This window comes from Emys orbicularis, chromosome 8 (genome assembly GCF_028017835.1).
Source record: "Emys orbicularis isolate rEmyOrb1 chromosome 8, rEmyOrb1.hap1, whole genome shotgun sequence".
NCBI lineage: Eukaryota > Metazoa > Chordata > Testudines > Emydidae > Emys > Emys orbicularis.
Window position 1 is genome coordinate 109,797,369 of NC_088690.1, and position 14,639 is coordinate 109,812,007.

General features: G+C 56.1%; 1 protein-coding gene across 1 annotated transcript in view; it reads left to right on the forward strand.

The window, feature by feature from the left end:
• The window catches only part of LARP1 (La ribonucleoprotein 1, translational regulator), a 72,466-nt gene that overhangs the window by 49,121 nt on the left and 8,706 nt on the right, over window positions 1-14,639 (forward strand). The window contains exons 3-11 of the mRNA XM_065408814.1: window positions 966-1,031; window positions 4,250-4,421; window positions 6,273-6,404; window positions 6,973-7,125; window positions 9,053-9,215; window positions 10,138-10,282; window positions 10,666-10,840; window positions 11,412-11,581; window positions 12,147-12,500. Coding sequence (XP_065264886.1) covers window positions 966-1,031; window positions 4,250-4,421; window positions 6,273-6,404; window positions 6,973-7,125; window positions 9,053-9,215; window positions 10,138-10,282; window positions 10,666-10,840; window positions 11,412-11,581; window positions 12,147-12,500 — 1,530 coding nt within the window. The remainder of the gene's footprint in view (window positions 1-965; window positions 1,032-4,249; window positions 4,422-6,272; window positions 6,405-6,972; window positions 7,126-9,052; window positions 9,216-10,137; window positions 10,283-10,665; window positions 10,841-11,411; window positions 11,582-12,146; window positions 12,501-14,639) is intronic.

The following is a 14,639-nucleotide window of genomic DNA, read 5'->3' on the forward strand; positions in this document are numbered from 1 at the left end:
GTATCCCAGCTGGATTACTCCTCTTTAAGGGAAACAGGGCTGGGCTGAAACCCCGCCGAGCCTTGCAGTTGTGGTCTGACCCCACCAGGCGGCACCAGGATGATGTTAGAGTTCAGCTCCAGACATCTGAGTGCAGAAATAGAGGGGATTTAGAGACTGACAACAAAATTGCCTAGGGGGCTAGAGAGAGCAGGTTGGCCTAGGGAAGAGATGATCCTTCCACGCAGTAGTGAGGCGTATAAAGAGGGTGTCAGCAGCTGCTATTTCTGATTTTATTACACCGCTCATCTGGGTGAGCTGTTGGCCACGGGGCTTGAACCTGACCCTTGTGGCTCTGAACATGTGACCGTCTTCTGTCTGAGCTAAAAGCAGGGTCATCCAGCTCTGTGGCCAGCTAGCAGTAGGAAGGTACAGCGAAGCGCCCAGAGTGGGTCTGCGGTGCACTCATCCATCATTCAAGAATAGGGGGATGTTCAACCAACTCCAAGGCAGCACATTTAAAACCACCGGACAATAATATTTTATGCCATCTATAACTAGCCGGTGAAACTTGTTGCCCATGAGGTCACTGAGATCAAGTGCTTAACAGGATTTTAAAGAGGGTGACACTTTATGTGGATAATAATTATTCACGCTTCTTAGACAGGATTTTAAGGGTTATACACCCTGAGGCTTCAGGGCATAAACCAACCTCAGATCCCCCTGGGGTAGGCAGCAACGTCCCCTTTGGGCATGTTATTCCATGGCTGTCCATGAGGATGTTTCTTGTCTCTTTCTCTGAAGCATCTGGTACTGGACGCTGCTGGATGGGGTCAGGGGCTGTTGGTCCGATCCTCTAGCCCAGGCCCTGTGCTCTGGAAGGGGGAGGAGGGATATTGGCCTATTGAATGCGAGGAAGCAGCCCGTCAGAACCAGCGCTTGAGATTACTGTACTAACGAGATCTCTCTCTGTTTTTTGAATAAAGGTCGGTGACTTTGGTGATGCCACGAACTGGCCGACCCCTGGAGAAATAGCCCACAAGAGCATCCAGGTAAGAAGCACGACCCTGCGAACAAAACTCTCTACTGTACGGCAACATCCGAGCTTTCCCTGGCGAATGAGTGATGTCCCCTCTTCTCTCTGAAGGCAGAGAGCTCTAGAAAAGTTGACTGCTCAAGACCAAGATGTCCTGTGGGCTTTTCCTCTGGAAGCAAGGTCTCCTGAGGGCTTCTCTGTCCCTAAAACAGCTGAAATAGACACAGTCAGCTGAAATCTTCCTTTATCACATTTCAATGCCTATTTTACCAATAACACCACAGATTATTGTAGCAGGGTTCGGAAAAGTTACCCGAGACCTGCTAGTTGATGGACTAGTCCTGCTAGCCACAGTGGAAAGCGCTAGGCTGCTGCTCCCTGGAATGCAAGGAATAAACAGCTGTGTATTGTTTGTGTATTTCTCTGGGCAGATTCTAATGCCTTTACAATGTAAGTTTGTGTGAGTTGCTTTCTTTGTTCCCTTCGCTTTTCTTTTTCTCATAACAGGCCAGCGTATATTTCCCTGTGCTGTTTTCAGTGTCTGTTTTCCTCTTTGCTTTCTAGCTCTCTGGCTCTTCTTCATACTAGTCTCACCTTTAATGGGTCCCCTCTGTCTCCCTTATACACCCTCTGGTTCTTGACACATTCAGCAGCCTCCCACTAACCAGAGAACTAAACGTACTAAAAGGCCCAGCTGCCCTCAGGCAGCACTCGAGCCCAGCCAGCTTTCCTTAGCTTCCTACCCAGGTGATGCCTCTGGCCCCTGCTCGGGGCATGGTTTATCATTTGTAGTCTCCTGCTAGTGGGTTCCTGAGCTTGAAGCCCCCTTTTGTTACTAGAAAGGAGCAGCGGTTGTGTCTGCTAAATGTAGCCACCTTTCTTATAAAGACTTACCCAGTGAAGAGCACCAGTGCATGTCTCAGCTGCTCACTGCTTTTCCCAGCAGCAACATGAAACTGGCCCTGTTATTGTCAGTTTCCTTGTAACCCACAGGGTTCTGAATTGTTGTCATGAAATTGACCCAAGCACTTATTAATTTCAGGCTGCTGCTGTTGAGCAAAGCTCTGAGCAGCAGCGGAGGTGCCGAGGCTGCGGGCAGCCTCGGCAAGATGGCATTCCATCAGCTTTATGCTAGAGTGATGTTTAAAGGTGATCCCTGCAACCATAAGAGCTAGAATCTCCTCTATCTATTTTTAAAATCGTAGATCCTGCAGGTCTTGTTTCACTTCCATTCCTAGGTGGTTTTGCGTTCCAGTTCTGGAGGCTACGATGTTTGGGTTGGAAGGGCAGGGGAATGGATATTTTAAACATCTGTTTGTCAGAATTGCAAACAAAACACAAGCCTGGGTGTGTTGCTTAGGTTGGGTAAAAGATTGCTTTTACACGGTTCAGATTGGAGACTGGACTTGGATTGTCCCTTTAATAATAATAAAAAAAGCGAAAGGAGCAGTTTGAGCCGTCAGTGAGGAACATTCTGTGCCAAGCTTCCACTTGCTTGTGTGAGTTGGAAGCACTTTCATCTACCCACTGAGAAGACACTTGGCTGTTCACAATACCCAAAATCCGCACAATGACAGTGCCCTGTGTGCCTGGGGGGATGAATGCCGCTTTCTAAACACGACCTCCCTGTGGCTCAGAACGTACCAGGCTCCTGCAGCCTTCTCAAGCCGAGGGAGAAATGAAGCCAGATGCCCTCAGCTTGTGCGGCTGTTCTGAAGTTGGTATCACAACATGCTGCTTCCTGAAGTGGAGGTGAGATGGCATCTCTCCTCCAGCCCAGCGCCCAGCTCCTCTTTCAGCCTGGAGTTCCTCCCCTTCCCTGACCCCCCAATTCTGCACTGTTGTCCTCTAGAATTAACCCTTGAGGTGAAACTGTTTTTTCTTCCTATGTTCCCCTGCCCACTAATCTCAGAAACAGATAGAGTTTGGGACCTTTGCAGGCCAGAAGGAAGTGGTCCGGTTGTGAAGCCGGTGACCCCATGCTGGTTAAAACTGCACTTTCATGACTGCCTTAGCCAGCCCCGTCTGCGGTGTGTCAGCACAGATGACCCTCCTGCTGGGAGAAGGGCCTGTGTGCCAGGAAGGCTCGCGCCCTCCAGGCTGCTCCCTTGTCACTTCCATACATGAGCAGCCCCCAGCTGGCTGTAATCCACGTATGTTCTCCGTGTGTTAGCACATGTTGGATGGTAGGTTACATGGGAGAGCCCCTCTGTGCACTGCTCATCTCGGAGGCAGGAGGCCCCAGGGGAATCTCAGCCAAGAGCGTTCATTGGTGTTGTTTTCTAGGGGGGGGGGGGGGGTCAGAGCTGGAGTTCAGGGCATGGCCCTGTGGGCACTGCCTCTCTCCTGCTGTAGCGCTGGTCACTCCAGCTGAGCGACTCTTCGGGGTGCTGGGCATCGGCTCAGGAGGTAGCCAGGAATAGCTTGCTGTGGTCCCGGGTACAGAGGATTTCCTTTTAGGGATTCCCTGCACGTTGGGCTCCCTCGCTCAGCGGTGCTATTCTGGGCCAGGGATCCTGGATCCTGTTCTGAACCCCGGGCACAGCGAGTTGGGCAGGGAAGTGCAGTAAGCCGGCTCTCTGGTGACAGGGGTCGAGTTACCCAGGTGAAAGCAGAGCAGCAGAACAGCCCGTGGCTTGGTGCCCGCTAACACTGGCACTCATGAGGGGCATGGCCCCGCGCTGCTGCAGCCAAGATGCTAGAGCTGTCAAAGTCCTTCTATTTTTGGGCACCTTTCTTTCAGCATTCGTTTCCTGGCCATGCAATAGCTGCTGTCTCTCCGTGCCCCGTTGCTACCCAGCCTCTCCCCCCCTGTGGTGAGAATCTTCATCAGATCCAGCATCTCAATGCAACAGGCAGCTCTGAGCATCCCTTATGTCCCCTCCCTGTATTTAGGAATCCTCTCCCCACTGTTGTTCCCCCTCGTGGGGGTGGGGGGGCAACTCTTGTCGGTACCGGCCCGAGTGTGCACTGGGGGTGAGGATGGCGCATGCAAAGCTCGCTCCAACTTGTCTTCAAGCCCTTGCTAGCTAAGCTGCTCTTTACCAGGACCTGATGTCTCCCCAAGGTGAGATGCTGGGATCCCGTCCCCAGACTAGTGACTGTCCTTCCCGCTTCCCCTCTGCGGGGCTAGATGGGCGTGACCCTGGCAGGTGGATCTGACCAGCTCTGCGGAGTCTGTCCTGAGCCAGCTCCCACCACCCTTTGCCTCACCTGCCTGGCTCTTGTCTCCAGCAGCCACCCAAACCCCAGCCCCTCCGGAAGCTGCCCATCAAGAAAGACATGAAAGAACAGGAGAAAGGGGACGGGAGCGATGGCAAAGAGAACCTGAAAACCAAATCGGACGAGTCCGGGGAGGAGAAGAACGGGGACGACGACAACCAGAAGTTGGCCCAGAAGAAGAAAGGTGAGGATGGGGGCAGGGTGGGCGAGATTCCAGGGGGCTGCCGGAAGATTGGGGATTTGGTTCTGGCCGAGCCAGCTTCCATGACATGGTGACCTTTGATGTCCTGCTGCCCTGGCTATCGTAGTTCTCTGGCCACATCCAGATGGGCGATTGTAACCTGCGTCCCTCGGGGCTGCATCTGAAATCCATTCACAAGCTGGTGCAGAAGCAAGGCATGGCGCCTGCTAAGCAGAGAGTCCTGCTGTTTCGCCATCCGCCCTGGCTGCCTTTTGGGTTGCTGGATAGAATTACTGGTGATTTTGCTTTTGGCCTATGAAGCCCTGAATGGCCTGGCACCTACCAACCTGAGACTCCCCAACCCTCCCTTTCCTTCTCTCTCTCTCTTTCCCTCCCCCCCCTCCCCCCCCACCCCAGTGCAGCCACAGCTATTGAGTGGGGTGCTAGACCTGTATCAGTTGTTTGCAGGGTGTTTCCCATGAGTGTCCCTCTGCTCTGGGATTCGCTCCCCTACTCTGCTTGATCCAAACTAGTCCAGCTCTGTTCAGCTCCAGGGGAAGTTTCTCTTTTCTACAGCCTCTGGGGAGAGGGCATTAGCTAATCTCTGCTGGTTGGGGTCAGCTGGCGAGAGGGGGTCTATTGCTGGACGATGTTAGAGGCACGTGGAACCTGGGCTTAGGCTCCATTGTAGCTGCTTGTAAACAAGAGATAATGGATAGGCGTGGAAGGGAGTGAGGCTTTGTCCCTGGATCTGAGGGGGCAGCCGGTGCCGGGCCTGGAATCTGTGCATCGGCCACCTCTGCCCTCCAGGAGTCTTGGCGTCGCTCCTGTTCCCTCTCAGAGTAGCTGGGGTAGCAAAGAGTCAGGGGACGTCTACACTTACACTGCTACAGCGGCCCAGCTGCAGCACTCCGTGTAGACACGCCCAGTGCCAACAGGCGGGGTTCTCCCATTGACGTAGTTAACGCACCTCCCCGAGAGAATTCGTCCGTCAACCTAGCACTGTCTGCATGGGGATTTTTCACAGCCCTGCGAGATGTAACTATGCCCATGTCAGTTCCCAGTGTAGACCAGCCCTCAGCCGGCTGCTGCTGCAGGGACAGTCCCCACGAGACTGCAGAGAGAGAGGCAAACGCGTCGGAAAGAAGCAGCTTGCAAAAATCAGCAGAACTAGAAAATCAGGAGCGTGACAGTGCCGCCCCTCATCTCATGGGTACAGGGACCTTTCTGTAGACCTTGATCAGTTCTGGGAAGACCATAGCCTGCCTCGGATGGATGGGCCCCATTCATCATCTTTCCTGGGGCAGTGGCTGGCTGTGCATTGGGAGATGTCAGTTGCACTTGACCCGAAGAGGTGGCTTTCCAGGGGGAAGCCTGGTTCGATCCCAGGGCACAACGGGCAGTCCAGCACTGAGCGAGGTGCACGCAGTGGCAAGAACAGTCTTGGTCTCCTCTTGGTGCTTTGAAGTTCACCAGGTCAGGTCCGAGGTCCCTGTGTGACTCTGGGGCCATGTGCAAGTGCCAAATACATGAGGCAGAAAGCTTTGAAGTCCAGTGGTTCTACCAGCAGCACCATGGCCCTGAGCTCCCCAGAGCGGCAGAGACTGGGGGTAAGGGAGCAGCACCCAGCCCTCCTGTGCTGTGGTTCGCAGTCTCTCTGAGTCTGTTTTCAGGGCACTGGTCCAGCAGGAGCCTCACAGAGGGATCTGTGTGAGAGGCCCAAGCGCCTTCTGGCCTGGAATTGGCTGCATCCTAGATTCTGTCCCTGCTTGAACATGCAGGGAGCCAGGGGAGGGTGGGGGTGGAAGCAAATATTTGTTCTTCCTTTTAAAGCTGTGTCACGCCCTCATTCAGGCAACAAGCACAAGTGGGTCCCTCTGCAAATAGACATGAAGGCGGAGGCGCCCAGGGACAAAACGGCCTCTCGGAACAACCGGCAGAACGAGCAGCACAGGCACCTCTCCAACAACCGCAGTGAATTGAAAGGTGGGTGGGCTGGGCTGGGGCGGGGTCAGACGGTAGCTCCCCCGTCTCGGCACCTGGGGGCGCTGCTGCTGCAGCATTCCCAGCCTGCCTGTGGCATTTCCACAGCCATCACCGGAGCTGGAGACTTGCAAGGGCAGGGAGCAGCTCCTGGATGCTGCGGTCAGGGGCACGCTACGAACGATATCCAAAGGGAAGCTCTGGGAGTGGTGTCGGTCGTGGTACGCGAATGCCAGGTGGGCCCTTTCCCAGCCACGCTTCTCCAACGCAGGAGAGGGTCGGGGAAAGCCCGGGCTCTGCAGCATTTGCCCCCGAGGTAGAGAGCTCATCTGGGCACAGAGCAGAGAAGGGCTTTAGCCTTGTCACGTGTTCAGGGAGCATTGCACAGGGGATGGAATTGTTTTAGATGCTAGACTCCTTCCAGAGCACTCTGGTCCCTGCCAAAGGACAAGGGGGAAGCGTCCCTCGGCCGGGGTACAATCCCCAGGCCTAATTGCACATCAGAGCTAGCAGAGGGCGCTTTGACCTCACCTCTCGCGTCCCTCCTGTGCCCGCCCTTGCTCCTCCGCAGGCTGGCACCCGGATAACAAGCATGAGCGGAACTGGCCTGATCACGACGAAACCTCCAGCGTCAAGAGCGAGGGAGGAGCGGTGCGAGGAGCCTTCCGGGGCAGGGGCCGCGGCCGAGGCCGGGGCAGGAGTCGAGGAAGAGGAGGCACTCGCTGTACGTATAGCCTCGTTCTGGGTGTCTGTAACTGGGCATGATGCAGTCAGCAATGGGCTGCACCCCGTCCTCGGAGTCCCTTTTGTAAGGGGACAGTGACTGACTGCTGCTGCTGGAGTGATGGGGGCTTGGAGCTGGTTTGTTCTTCAGGAAGGTGGGAAAGGATTTGGGGGTGATGGTGTTTGAGTGCACATGGGAACAGTCAGGCCTGTCTCATTCCTCACAGCCCTGTGTCTTCAGGTCACCTGGGGTGCGAGCATTCACCGCAGGCCAAAACCCACCAAGCTAGAAAATACCGTAACTCACCACGTGGAACGGTAGCCGTGGAGCTGATAAACAGCCCTAGTTTGGTACAGGTCAGCTGCAGAAATGGATCCTGCACAGACGGAGAAAAGTATCGTCCGTGCTCTGGGTACCTCGGCGTTTCGCCAGACAGACTTCGGTCCTGGCAATTCAGGGACTGTCGGTTAGCGCAGCATGGGGGCGGGATCACGAGTAACTCTCCCCCTCGGACGCGGCCTTGGATGTGGAGGGCACGTTGGCCAGGATACCCGGGCTGCCTGGTGGTTTGAGAAGTGTCGTGGGATCCATAAGTCATGTGTGGATGAGCATCCCGAGTGAGGGTTAAGGACCGGCTTTTCTGAAGTGTTTATATGGTCCCCATTGCGGTCCTCCTCTGTAAATGGGGAGCTGAGGCCCAGGGAGACTGTGACCTACCCAAAGTCACCCAGGAAGCCTGGCAGATAGGGACTTGAACCCGGTACCGGCAAAACCCGGGTCAGCACTGGATCACCTGTCTCCTCTCAGTAGGCGGCTAGCTCCTCCCATCAGCGCATGGCTGGATCTGCTTTGAGTATGAGCCTAAGCACTAGTTGGGTTAAATTTTCCCCCCATCGTCCTCAGGTCCTGAGATAGAATGTACCCGCGGTGGCGCCGGGCCCTCCCAGTGCAGCGCTGTGAACTTGCGTTTCTGGCTGCCGGAGCCCTGCCCCACTCAGAGAAATGCAAGTTCCCCACCAGCCCCTGGCTGGGTGCCGGTCTGTGCCGTGAGCATGACAGAATAGCTGCTCCCAGTGAGGGGTCTCTGGGGGGGAGACAGCTGCTCCGGGGAAGCCGGCCATGCCCATTCCAGCAAGGGGCTCCAAAGCCCCGGCTGGGCCAGGGAGTGCAGAAGACAGAGCGTGAAAGGAAAACGTGGCGAGGTGCCCCTAATTACAGAGCTACCGTGAGTTGCAGTGTGCTGTTGAGAGCTTCAGCCCAGAGCTGCAGCTTCTCTTCTCAGTCCTCTTCCTCGTGTTCGTCTTGGGGGGAGAGAACGAATGAGGAGAGAGGACTCCTGGATGATGGACAGCTCCCAGGGGATGGGGCTGCGTGAGCCCGCTAGTTCATGTGGTGGTGATTTGTCATTTGCTGGGGCCATGAAAATCCAGCTGACTTTGCTGTGACAATGGCCAGGGCTTTGTTCACCCAAAAGGCTCCGCCTTCCAGCTCTCCTGATGGCTAAAGCAGGGCGGGCGGCGGGGTTTTCAAGCTCCTGCCGCTGTCTGGGTCCCTGTCCTTGCTCTTTAAGGAGACGGCTGGTAGCAGCAGGGGCTTTGCAAAGCTGGAGGGGTCTCTGCTGGAATTGCTGCAGTGTCTGGACACCTACCCCCAGCCCTTGTTCTGTTTGCCCGTGGTATTTACAGATTTCGGGAATTGCCTTGGGGCAGGACTCTGTATTGGAATGGCTCCCTTCGGCGTTCCTGTGCAGTTCTCCCTTGTGACTGGCCAGAGTGCTGCTGGGTTCTGGGCCCTTACTGGGATTGTTGGTGCTGGTGGTAATGCCTGGGTTGTATCACAATGCCACACCCTCAGGAAGATCATGAAGCCCCGGGGACAATAGATGTCACGTGCCCCTCTGAAAATCCTGCCTTTGTTCCTCTCTCAGCGCACTTTGACTACCAGTACGGCTACCGGAAATTCGACAGCTCGGACGGCTCGCGCACCCAGAAGTACGCCAGTAACATCACCTACTACTTCGATAACGTCAGCAGCACAGAGCTGTACAGCGTGGATCAGGAGCTGCTCAAGGACTACATCAAGCGGCAGATGTAAGTGCTTCCCCTGGGGGCTGGGGGCGTCCCTAGCCAGCAGAGCCAGGGACTGGGATTTGTCCTCTCTTGCCGTGGTGTAACGTGGGGCAGAGAAGCTCTGTGAGCCCACACGGGGGCTGAAATCGGCTCAAAACGTGGTACCCGACTTACCTGAGATACTCAATAGACGCTGCCTCAGGAGGGAACGCAGCCACGTTCTTGCCACAGGCTGGCAGTCGATGCTTCTGTCTGCCATGGAGTTACCGAAACCAGAAGGGTGTGGCTTGTGGCTAGGGCATGGGACTGACTCCAGACCTGGGCTCAGTTCCCTGCTCTGCCAGAGACTCCCTTGAACAAGGCTCTTGACTCTCAGTCCCTCAATTCCCCACCTGTAAACTGGGTCTCTTGCCCACCCATGATCTTCGTTTAGACAATAAACTCTGTGGGGCAGGGACTCTGTGCACAGAACCTAGTCTGACGGGACCCCTGGCTGAGTTGGGGCCTTCAGGTACCCTGGGATACAAGCAAGAGCGAACAGTCTGGCTGTGAGCAGGCCGGGTTGCAGGTGCAGGACTCGGGCTGTCGAGGCGAGGGGGCAGCGAAGTACAGGGGTGATGCCTTTCCTCGGGTCCAGCCCTCTTTTGGGGAGATGCATGAACGGATACGCCCCTCGGAGCTGAGCCACTACTGGAGAGTCACGTAACTTCCCTGGCAGGGATTGCGCTTGAGCTCTGCTTTGCCCAGCGCCGCTAACGAGCCGCTCCTCATGCGGCTGGCGGTCACACAGGGCAGCTTCCAGCATCTCACTGCGGTCCCAGGGCGCCTGCTGTCACAGGAAAGGCTGGAGCTCCCAGTGGGAGGGGGCTCGTGGGGTCTGCGGTGCCTGAACAAGGCGGTGATAGTCTGCATCTCCCTCCTTTGCTGCTGGTGCTCCGTGCAGAGAGTACTACTTCAGCGTGGACAACCTGGAGCGGGACTTCTTCCTGCGGCGCAAGATGGACACGGAAGGCTTCCTCCCCATCACCTTGATCGCCAGCTTCCACCGGGTGCAGGCCCTGACCACGGACGTCGGCCTCATCGTCAAGGTGAGAGCTCCTGACGGGGTCGCCTCTGGGAACGGGCTGGTCCGAGCGGCTCCCGGGCAAAGCTCAGCTCCGCCCACTCCCCTCCTGTCCGGTCCCCAATTCTCTCAAACCCAGCTTTCCCGCTGACCTCCGGGAAGATGCTGAGGCAGTTGGGGGACTTGCCCAAGGTGAGGCCAAGCAAGTCGGACTTCCTGCCTTGCCCCACTGGGTGGAACCTCAGGGTACATGAGCCAGTGGGAGCACGTTGCTCCCTCCCCGGCGCAGACGCCGGGGTTCTGTCTCCATCTCCCTGCAAAGGCAGCCTTAGCCTCCAGGCTGGGGTACATGGGTGCCCCTCGAGGGGCGTCTCTGAATTAACACCGCTCGGGGGGCTTGGTCTCCAGGCTCTGAAGGACAGCAAGGTGGTGGAGATTGTGGACCAGAAGATCAGGAGAAAGGAGCAGCCAGAAAAATGGCCTCTCCCTGGCCCCCCCATGGCAGACTACACGCAGACTGACTTCTCTCAGCTCATCAACTGCCCCGAGTTCGTCCCCCGGCAGAGCTTCCAAAAGGAAACAGGTTAGAGGGGCGTGTCGGGGTGCGTGTGTAACTGGGGGGGGGGAAGCTATCTAGTGCCATCACCAATTCATGGCATTAATAGCGGGTGGACGGGTTTTTTTTGGTAATTTGTCCCGTTGAGACCCTGACTCTCCCGGGAAGGGTCCTACTGAAGATGGAGGAGGGGCCAAGCACCTGATACCCTTTGGGCTGAGACTTCTCAGGGCTGTCTAAACTCAATGGAGAATGAATGTCCAGATTCCCTGAGTGGCTTTTCAAATCTCCGGCCTTTCCATCTAGACATGACAAACTATGGAGAATACGACATACGGAGCAATCCTGCATTGGCAAGAGGGTTCCCTTTAGCAGGCCTTTCCTTGCTACAAGGCCTTTCCCTTCTCTGGACTTGGTGTTTGCTGCTGCGGCAGCTTTCTCTGGGACTTTCCTTCCAGGTTTTTTAAGAATAAGACCCTTGAAGGCGCGCAAGCTCATGCTACTTGCCTTGGGGCCGTCCTTTCCTGCGTGGATGGGTGGACGCACAAACACTTACATACCATGTATAAAACCCTTGTCTGTCCCGAAACTTATCTAGAATCTGCGCCCGGCTCTCCCCGCTCTGCCAGCCCTGTGGCGACTAAGACGGAGGAGGTCAGCAACCTGAAGACGATGCCCAAAGGCCTGTCTGCCAGCTTACCGGACTTGGATTCAGAGACGTGGATTGAAGTGAAGAAGAGGCCTCGGCCTTCCCCAGCCAGACCCAAGGTACTTTGTGGCCTGTGTGGCTCTCCCCCCGTAGCAGGCTGAACTGCGAAACGCCACCGGGTGGGAACGGAGCTGGGCAGTGTCTGGGAACTGGCTGGGTTTTGCTGGCAGTTGTCTGGCCAGCTCTCGCAATGAGTCAGGTGCAGGTTTAGTACTGGACTGGCTTCTGGGGCATGACTCCCATGGGTGGCTTCCCTGTTCTCTCTTGCCCCCATCCCGTTCAGCCTTGAGGGCATGGAGTCACTGCCTGATGTGAGCCGTTCCTGGCTGAACGTGGGCCGTCAGCTTCGTGTGGCCTAGAGGAAAAAGCAGTGAGCTGAAGGTGGGCCTGTTCTTTCAGCGGCACAGAGCCTGCTGCCTTTAGGACAGCCAGGTCACTCCATGTGCTGTGCTGAGTCAGCACCAGGGTCTTGCTGGACCAGTGTTCACTATCAAGGGCAGAAATGTGCAGTTCTCCCTGGCTCCTGACCTGAAAACCCAGCGGGTCTCGCGGGGTCTGTTCTCCCAGAGTCCTAGCTGCATCCCCCAGGGCCTCCAGCTCCTCCTCTCCTCCGTTTGCCTTTAGAAAGTGGAGGAATCGAAGGCACCACAGAAACAGAAGGACCAAGACGAGCCTGAGGAGCTGGACTTCCTGTTTGACGAGGAAATGGAGCAGATAGACGGCCGTAAGAACACCTTCACCGACTGGTCGGACGAGGACTCCGACTACGAGATCGACGACAGGGACGTGAACAAGATCCTGATTGTGACGCAGACGCCCCCTTACCTGCGCCGGCACCCCGGGGGGGATCGCACAGGCAATCACACCTCCAGGGCGAAAATGAGCTCTGAGCTAGCCAAGGTCATCAATGATGGGCTGTATTACTACGAGCAGGACCTGTGGACGGAGCAGTTTGAGCCTGAATACTCGCAGATCAAGGTGAGAGCTAGAACCTGTGTCCCAGTGTGCGTCTGGGTGACCCTACTCCTGGCTTAGTTAATCCAGTGCGAACCGAACGTGGGACACGCTCTCACTTCAGTTTGGGTAGCTGGCTTCTTTCACTTGGACTTAAACCTCTTCCTAACCAGCTTATGCTAAACGAAATAAACCTGGTTCAGACGGAAACAGGCTCGACCGTGCTGTCTCTTGCACTGGTTGAAAATCAGTGCGGCTCTGCACAGATGAGCCCTGAGACAGGAGCGGGCGAGGGCATCGCATGGTGCTCATGAAAGGCGTCCAGCCGACAGTGCTGGATCTGGGACTCCTACCCGCCAAACAGGGTCACAGGGAGCGGCATGGCTAGCTTCGGCCCCGAGCATGCTCCGGAGAGCCCGCTCCGGCTCCTTTTCATCCCGCAGTAGCATGACACCTGGGAGGGAAAATGGCTTTAGTTAGAGTGATGGGTGCAGTTGGCCAGGAGCCAGCCAGCCACACCAGTTCCTCGTCCCTTCCTGCCACTTGGACCATATCTCCCCCTTCCTTTCTCGACCTGCAGCAGATCTGTGCTCCTCGCCATCTCCCCCAAAACTGCCTCATTTCCTCCCCGCTTCACCTCTGTTCTCATCGTGTCCCATCCTCGCTCCTTTGGGCTGCTCCCACTGTCTGCTCATGCAGCCTCCTGTACTTGAAAGTCCCTGACCTTATCGGCCAATCGCTCCATAAAACAATCTTTCCCATCCCCTGTTCTGTCTTCCTCCTCGTGCGCCAGTGGCCTGCACCTTGGAGTCTGTTTCAGGCTTTGTAGAGCATCATATAATCTCTGGCAGTGTGTAAGCCTTTCTAGGGCTTGCCCTCCAGGCGTGCTAGGGGCCTGGCAGCCAGGAACTCTGGGCCGTGGAAACGAGATTGGAAGCCGCCGTGACAGTACCACCTGCAAGCTGCAGCTGGTAAAGTCAGGGTGACATTGCTGAAGGAGAGGCAGCTAGACGCTGGGAAGGGAGGGACTGAGGAGAGCAAGCTGCAAAGTGCTTCTGCGTCTCTGTGAAGTTTGAGGAGATGACGCCTCCCTGCAGGGGAGCAGGGGCAGTACTGTTAGCTGTCCGAGACGCCCCACACTCGTCTCTCCATGCACGCGGGAGCCAGGTTAGGATCATTCCACCCCAAAAAATTCCTGCGTGGAGGCTGCGCTGCTCAGAAGTCAGGAGGTGCCAGTTTAAAGCGGCCCCTTATGCCTATGCGTTGTGGTCGCATTTTTAATTTCAGGATCATACCGCGTCTCTGGTAATACAATACTGGTTACAGTGCTTTTCAATGACCTCCCCCCCCCACACACACACACACACACGTAGCCCCTGCTCTGTTGCTGGGTCCTTGCACTGTTTCCATTGCCACGACGACCTGTCGCATCTCCAGAGACTCAGGCTTTTTATAGGTGGTCTCTGTTCTCTCTGAAGTGCCACGTCCTGGGCAGCCGATTCCAAGACTTTCTCTTGAGCACAACCGTTCAGGGAGCGAAAGCTAGCTGGGCTGCGAAGGCGGGTAGCCACTACACGAAGGGGGTCTGTTTCTCACTCGGGTTAGCTAACTGGGATTAAAATAGCAGGGAAGACCCTGGAACTTGGCTTTTGACTCAAGTCAGGCCTGGTCTATGCTACAAAATTAAGTTGCCTTAAGTTAGGTCGCCGTACGGCCGCCTCAGTAATGACTGCGGTGGTTCATGTCCACATTACACCCCCTCTGGTGGTGCTGCGCATTCTCCCCATTAGCACTTCCACCAACTTAACTGTGTGGGGCACTGACCGCTGGAGCCTCCTTGCCCCGGGGCTCCAGCTGTGATCCCCACGCGGGCTGACAGCCAACAGGCGATGTAAGCAACGCAGTGTCTACACGGACGCTGCCTCGCCCAAACGACATCACCCTTAGCAGGACCCCTCTCGCGGAGGTGGAGTTACCAGGTCAGTGTAGTGAGCGACTTACATCGGCGGGAGCAACACCGTAGTGTAGTCACTGATAGAGGTGGGTTGGTGTAAGCTGCTTTATGTCGACCTGACTGTAGTGTAGACCAGGCCGTAGCAATTCAAGTTCAACCCAGGCTCCCCTGTGGGCTTGACTTGGAGTTAAAAGCCAAGGTATCGTGTC